Source organism: Sinocyclocheilus anshuiensis, unplaced genomic scaffold (assembly GCF_001515605.1).
Source record: "Sinocyclocheilus anshuiensis isolate Anshui unplaced genomic scaffold, SAMN03320099.WGS_v1.1 scaffold1249, whole genome shotgun sequence".
Taxonomy (NCBI): Eukaryota; Metazoa; Chordata; class Actinopteri; order Cypriniformes; family Cyprinidae; genus Sinocyclocheilus; species Sinocyclocheilus anshuiensis.
Genome location: NW_015549641.1, coordinates 236,916 through 244,648, shown reverse-complemented (window position 1 = coordinate 244,648; position 7,733 = coordinate 236,916). Strand labels below are relative to the sequence as shown.

The window sequence follows — 7,733 nt, the reverse complement described above, 5'->3', positions numbered from 1 at the left end:
GAGTTGAATTACTGAAATAAATGAACTTTTCCACGACATTCTAATTTATTGAGATGCACCAGTATATTTTGATATATTTCTATCGGTTACACTCTGCCCTGTTCACAACAACTTTATGATTTAATCAGTACTTTTTAATTGATGGCCAGCATCTTTTGTGTGACTGACAGTAAACCGGTGGATGAGTGCTGTCTCATTTTCCCCCTAAATTTTCCCCCTTTTTCACTCAAAGGTAATGTCTACCATACGGTAGTAGCGTCAGTTAAAGCTTTAACTTTAAGCTTTATTTTGTCATTTGTAATTAAAATGATAAAATTATAAACCCCCACAAGTTAGCCCAAGTCCACACTGTTTATCATGTTTAATGAACCCTTAAACTGGAATTGATCCAGTGTTTCCTTTTGGTGAACAAAAGAATTGTGTATGATAACTGTCCTGGATCTCTGAATGTTGAATCTGCTCTGGCTGTTTTGTACCTTAGTCTGTCCTGGAGATGATCATATGCAAACTAACCCAAAGATTTACAAATACAGTGTTTATGACACAGAAAGGCGTCATACTAGTGTAACTTTAGAAGACTGAAACGTAATGGCAAAAAGAATCAGTAATCAAAGACTTACGTTACAGCAGCTTGGTTAAGATAATTATACTTTTCATGTGAAATACATGTCAAATTTAAATTTAAAAAAAGTTTTTGTGACAGTTTACTGTTTTACATCTTCTGTTTATGTGTCACAGCTGACCCACTGTGCAAGTCTAAAACATCTTTCTTTCGCCTTTGCCTACCTTTTGAAAAACATTTTTCGATTGTCTGGAAGAAATCATCGATACTTTCGTAATTGCTTCTGTTCTAAAGTGTGCTGCCGAATATACTGACAAGCAATTAATGTGAACTAAAATATACTTTAATGATGGTTACATTAACACTATTACATAATTAAATATATTTGTAATCACATCTTTTTTCTAATAATGAAGTTGCAATTTAGTATTTTTAAAATGTATTTCAACAATCTATTAAAGTGTATTTTAATTAAACACTATAATGTATTTTAATAAGTAGTCTGATTAAAATATAATGTACTTTAACTTAATTTAAATGAAATAATTTTGCTTTAATGATTTTTAATGATTGATTTAATAAATTGTAATTTAGAGTTAATTTTAAAACATTTAATCTGTGTTAAATTTATACAGTGTATTTTACAACACTTTAATGTGCATTTTTTGGCCTAATTTAGTCAAATCTAATTTGTTTAAAAATATATATTAGATTTTACAGATATTAATTCTGAAGTGCACAATGATAATAAACATGCAATTCAAACCATATTATTCAACGTCTACTTATTCTATCTTCATTTACAAACATTTGATAATCTTTAATTCTATTATATGCAGTTTATGTTAAATTGTCACAAACAAATGCATTGTATATTTACGTCAAGTGCAAAAATAAATTTCAAGTGCATTAATGCACGCTGCATATATATATATATATATATATATATACAGACAATATGTTATAAACATATTTAAAATACGTTAACAAATGTACACACTTCAGCTGAAATTAAAATAAATTCTTTTACATCTCCTTTATTACATCAACATAAGTATTCTACTTTAAAGCACAACAAAAACCATGAATTAAAATGTACATTTCAGTGTGTTATAAAACACAGTTATGAAAGTACACTTAAGTAGCCTTAAATTTTCAGTATTTAAATAGTATAGTATCTGCAAATGCACTTTTTTTGCCATTAGAAAGTGAGTTATAAATATGGCTGTGTGTTAAACTGTGATTTTGGATCCCTTAGGAATTCTTCAAGTAGGTATTTTCGTGCTTTTCCATCCTTTTCTGACTTCTTCTCTTCATTTAGCCTTTTTAACTATTTCTGTGCCCAGCTCTTATTTTTCCTTTGTTCTTAGGCTTTTCTTGACCTTTTAAATATTGTTGGTTCTCTTTCTTAGGACCATGGTTGTAGTCTACGAAGAACAGCCTCGTCAATCGTTCATCCAATTCCTTAGCTTTTTGTAATGCTTCAGCTTTGGAGTCACCACATTTCTTTTTCCCAGAGTCATTTGACTGCTCCAGAACCATAGGATGGACCTTATCAAACATTCCTTTCTGCTTCACCCCAGCCTCCAGCGTTTGCTCGTGATTAGCCTTCTCAAGCTCACTGAAAGATATTGTCCTCTCTGTGTGCTCCACAAACTCATCCTCTCCAGATTCAATGTCCATTAGGACGAGTGATGAAGTGGCCGACTTTGGCTTCACCTCAGCACATTTATGAATTTGTCTTGGAGGAACCATCACTTGTTCCATCGATTGTTCTTCCACTGAATGTGACAGAGATTCTAAAGTTGGTTCTGCTCATGATGGTTCTTCAGCTGGTGGAGCCAGATGTTGAGATGCTCTTTGAACCATCTTGGGTTCTTGCACAAAAGATCCAGTAGGTTTTGGAGCAAAATGTCTAGAGGTTCTTTGAACCATCAATGGTTTAGCTACTGATTGCAGTGGTATAGTCTTGATGGCTGGTGGAACCAGGTTTCGAGAGGCCCTTTGAACCATCTGTGGTTCCCCCTCTGGTGAGGATGTAGAACTGGACATGGATATGACTTGTTTTGGAGTTGGCTCGTGTGGAACCGCCAATGATTCTGTGGCTGGTTGAGCCAGGTGTCGAGATGCCTTTGGAACCATCTCAGGGTCCACCACAAAAGAACGACGCAGAGGTTTGGTCTCAGTAGCTTTTGGAGCAAAATGTCTAGAGGCTCCTTGAACCATCAGTGGTTTATCAACTGATTGCAGTGGTCTGCTCTCGATGGCTTGTGGTTGTGGAGATGGGTGTTGAGAAACCCTTTGAACTGGCAGTTCTGCCATTGATAAAGGAGGTTCTTCCACTGATGATTTTATGAAGGAAGAACCAGGCAGGGATTTAACCTCAATGGCTGGTAAAGCTGGGTGTTGAGATACCCTCTGAACCAGCAATGGTTCTTCCCCTGATGATGGAGATCTGGTCTCGGTGGCCAGAGGAGGCAGGTGTCGAGGGGCCCTTTTAGCCACCAATGGTTCTTTCACTGATGACTTTATGAAGGAAGAACCAGCCAGGGTTTTGATCTCAGCGGCTGGTGGAGTTGGTTGGGGTTTGACCTCAATACGTAATGGAGTTGGGTCTTTGGTCTCCTCTTCCTTCATCTTTTTGTTTCTCTTTTCTTTAACCTCTCAGTTTGTCTCATGTTCACTTCCTGTTATCATAATCTTTGTCTTTTCTAGACTGCCTGTCTCTCTTTTTTTCTTCAGCCTACCTGTTTTCCTCATTCTCACTCCGTCCCTTCATCATCATCTCGTCCTTTTGATCTTTTTCTATCTCTTCTTTCATGTTTGTCTTTATCTGACCAATATTGCTAACATCAAAGGGTCTACTCACCCCTTCCATTGGGGCCCATTCAGGTTCTGTCCACTTCTGCACCCCCTGTTTTTTTCTCCTTCTGGGTATGCGGTGAACAAAACATTGAATGCACTCAAACAGACTGCGAAACAGTGCCATTATAAAACACTGAATGCTGCAGAATGCTGCGAATGTGCTGTGAAATGCAGAGTGTGTGTGTGCGGTGCGGTGGTTAGCGTGACACAGCGCGAAACCAGACTTCTTTTTTTTCTCAATGGAAAGCATATTTACACTGTTTGAATCATTCCCTGTCCCCTATATAGTGCACTACGTGCCATTCACTGTACAGAAAATTCTAATTCTGTGGACAAGTGACCGATTTCAGCCGCGGCTTCAGCGTCTATTTCATAGTGTAGGGGGCGGGCGCGTCGGATTCTAGAGAGCATTTGATTGGACAGAAAGTTTGATGAGAAGCTGAAGTACGATGTGACGTCAAAAAAAATCGTTGAGCCGTTCGGCGGAAGTGACGAACTGCAAGCTTTGAATGCTTATATCTTCTAAATGCGAATTTTGTCACTGTTTTGTAGCACACTGCCTTATGGATAACCTTAAGACTAACATATTGATACTAACACCCAAAAAACTTTAATTTTGATTTCATGGGGACTTTAAATTTTTTTTACCCTGCCTTTAGGAGGGTGAAGTGATCAAATAAACCACACTTGACAAATCTTTCAGAGCAGCAGTGAAATGCCCATCATATCATATTTCTAATGTTCAAATATGCTTAATTTCAAGTTTCACGAACAGAGGTGTCTTTTTATGTGAAGTCAGGTCTCTTTTGCCATTATGTTATAATCTTACCAACAACAGCGGTTTATAACCAGGATGTGTTTGAATGTCAGTTGTCATCTCAAAACCTTTGTTGGGCCATTAAAAATAAAGATCAATTGCAGCCTTCTCTGATTCAATTGCATAATTAATATTTATGTAATTTTTTGAACAAGTGTATTTTTCCCACTTCTTTTTAATTATAAATAGGTTAAAGCAGCCAGTGCAGGAAGATAACATATTTACTTATATTAAAGAAATAATCTGAAAAAAAGAGTGTATTCTCTTTTTGCATTCTTTTATAATTGGATATAACATTTTTCTATTACAACCAACTAACTATTCAGACATTTTGTGCTTCAGTGGTAGGCCTATGTGGTAAGTGTAATGGATGGACTTTTAATGGACATACTTACATTATTATTCCATTATCTTAATATTGCAATCATTGTGAAAAGTGCTACAAAAATAAACATGAACTGAACTTAAAGTAAGAGCATCTGACCATATGTATAAAGGAACATATTCACATATTCTAACATGTTGGTTAATGCTGAAGCTGAATTAGCAAGTGTGCTCAAGTGCTCAACTGCACTGCTAATTCATTATTGCTAGTTTTCGTGTGAGCAACTTCGTGTGTTTCTGCATAGATGTCTGTAATTGAGAGCTGTGAGTGTAACCTGAATAAGCAGTTCAAAATGGTATGTGTGTCGGAGTGTAAATCTCATTTTCTCCTCATTCCTTTCTCTCATTGGTTCATTAGTCCTAGCATTACTAGCACTGGCTAGTGGCTATGATCCCGGTCTATGCTAGCTAAACTAAAAATCACTGTAGTAATCTTGTACCCCAATATTTGTCTTTTTGGGTGAACTATCACTTTAAATCTATCCTATATACACTATACATAGAAATTTGGACGAGAAATGGTCTGGGTTAAGTCACTATATTTATGTAAAACAAGGTATTCAGCGTTACGCTGTTTACAAATGCAGTCTTCAACAAATGGATTTTAAATGGACTTAAGTTCCTGTGAATCTACTATACAGCAGAGGGTTGTGATCCATTGATTTAAAACCATCTAAAAGTCATTTCATGGACTCAAACACATCCATCACTGTTGCTCTTGTAGCCAGCTGAACATTCAGTGGCTGTTCCTGAAGATGCAATTACTACTATCCCAGATTCAACTGCACCATTCTAGATATGCACAACTTCATTACCTTTAGTTGAGTGAAGCAAGATTACACGTAAATACACAGGTTTGTAACAAAATAACAGTGTGAGTTTGATGCACTGAGTAATGCGAATTTAATTAGAATATTCTTAAACGTACTATTGTCTTTTTGAAAAAGAAGCGCACAAGTGTATTCAGTGTGTATTCACTTCAAATCGTATCACATTTTTTAGATGGACTTAAGTCCTACTTAAGTGGGTCAAAATCACTCATAAGTTAAACTAATTGAATTTAATATAAAATTAAACTATTATAAATTTCCTTTTAATTGCAATTAGTATGCAATTAATACTCAAGCATAGCTGTTATGTCTGGAAAAGAGTGGATGAAAAAGGCAATAGATATTTTTGTTCGATAATGCTTAGAAACTTAATTATCGAACTGAAGTTCGATAATGCTTAGAAACGTAATCAAGTTCTTAAACGTACTATTGTCTTTTTGAAAAAGAAGCGCACAAGTGTATTCAGTGTGTATTCACTTCAAATCGTATCACATTTTTTAGATGGACTTAAGTCCTACTTAAGTGGGTCAAAATCACTCATAAGTTAAACTAATTGAATTTAATATAAAATTAAACTATTATAAATTTCCTTTTAATTGCAATTAGTATGCAATTAATACTCAAGCATAGCTGTTATGTCTGGAAAAGAGTGGATGAAAAAGGCAATAGATATTTGTTTTGTTCGATAATGCTTAGAAACTTAATTATCGAACTGAAGTTCGATAATGCTTAGAACGTAATCAAGATCAAACGGTAAAAGTATTTTATATAATTTTTATTTAATCAATACTTTTGTTGACATTAGCATTTCTGTCACAATTTTACCCAAGATAAAAAAAATCCAGCCCTGTATAAGTATTTAATATATTTACCACAGAAAATAATAGACTAATTTGTACCTGAAAAAAATAAAAATCTGTTACAGTATCACACCTAATTCTGATGGAAATCCTTCTATAATATAGACCTGATCCACCATAACAGAGCGAAACAAAGTAAGGAGACACAAAAAACATTAAATGCAAAGCATATTTTAGTTTAGTAATTTTATTAAGCATTTACACAGAGAATTATTCTGGTATACAACTGAAGAAAATGTAGGCCTATTTATTATTACACAAGGAAACATTAACCAGATAGATGTTTACTCGTACAAAACACTAGAGAACGCAAATAAGAAAGCTTATCAATCAGCAGTGTATAGGCCATACGCAGTGGATGAGGGTTGGAGGTCACTGGCGGGGACCAATGTTCCTCTGGGGTCCCGGCTGTGGGCCGGTCTGCTGCTGCTGTAACTGATGGCGCAGCTGCTGGGAATAAGGGTCTTCCAGAGACTTGACTGATACAGTGGTTTTCGGTCCCGTCTTCCATTCGATCCCACTGGTGTCTACAACCGAGGCTTCAACAGAGACTATGTGAGTGCCCAGGATGGAGAAGTTGAGCAGGAACTGTGTGCTGAAGTAATCATTATGAGGCTCCACCTTCTGCTCAATCTCATTGGTCTTGGAATCAAGAGGAATATAAAAAAAAAAAAAAAAAAAAAAAAAAAAAAAAAAAAATCGCAAAAAGCACACAACTGAGTCCTTCATTACTGCTGGAAAAATATCACTGGGTGATCAACAATGTGAGCAAAATGTTTTGGACTCTGGGTTGAACTGACCTTGAAGTCGGATCCTGGTTTTGTCTGTAAAGTAGAGCTGACTTTGAGGCAGACGGCCTGAATCTTGCGGAACATGCCTGGAGAGGAACCGTGCTGCACCACCCCCTCCACCTTTAAAGTCAGCTGCTGGTTGTTCTGTACTGGGATTGGCTCGTTTGGTGTACGAGGAGATGGAGAGAAAGCAAGCTGAAACAAACAACATTTAAAGGGGTCATATGATGCGATTTAAATTTTTCCTCTCTCTTTGGAGTGTTACAAGCTCTTGGTGCATAAAGAAGATCTGTAAAGTTGCAAAGACTAAAGTCTCAAATCCAAAGATATATTCTTTATAAAAGTTCAGTCAGCCACACCTACCTAAAACGGCTCATTCTAACACGCCCCAACATACCTACGTCGCTCTGTGGGAAGATTTGCATAACGCCGCCCAAATGTTCACGCAAAGAAAGAAGGCGTAACTTTTATTCTCACTGTAGTATTGTTGAAGCTGCAGCCATGTCGTGAAGACGCTGTGTGCTTCATTGTGAAAGTGAAACTACTTTGTTTGGTCTTCCAAAAGAGGACGATATCCGCTTCGTCATGCCTAGAGCTGATCCGTGCTGGTCGCTGAGGAAATAC

At 36.4% G+C, this 7,733-nt stretch overlaps 1 protein-coding gene across 1 annotated transcript in view; it reads right to left on the bottom strand.

Annotated features, from left to right (window-relative positions):
• Nucleotides 1–6,529: 6,529 nt before the first annotated feature.
• LOC107659878 (integrator complex subunit 7) overlaps nucleotides 6,530–7,733 on the bottom strand; it is a 16,504-nt gene continuing 15,300 nt past the window's right edge. Inside the window, exons 19-20 of the mRNA XM_016448977.1 lie at nucleotides 7,119–7,304; nucleotides 6,530–6,978 (exon numbers count right to left, since the gene is read on the bottom strand). Of these exons, the coding sequence (XP_016304463.1) occupies nucleotides 6,691–6,978; nucleotides 7,119–7,304 (474 nt within the window). The 3' untranslated portion in view covers nucleotides 6,530–6,690. The remainder of the gene's footprint in view (nucleotides 6,979–7,118; nucleotides 7,305–7,733) is intronic.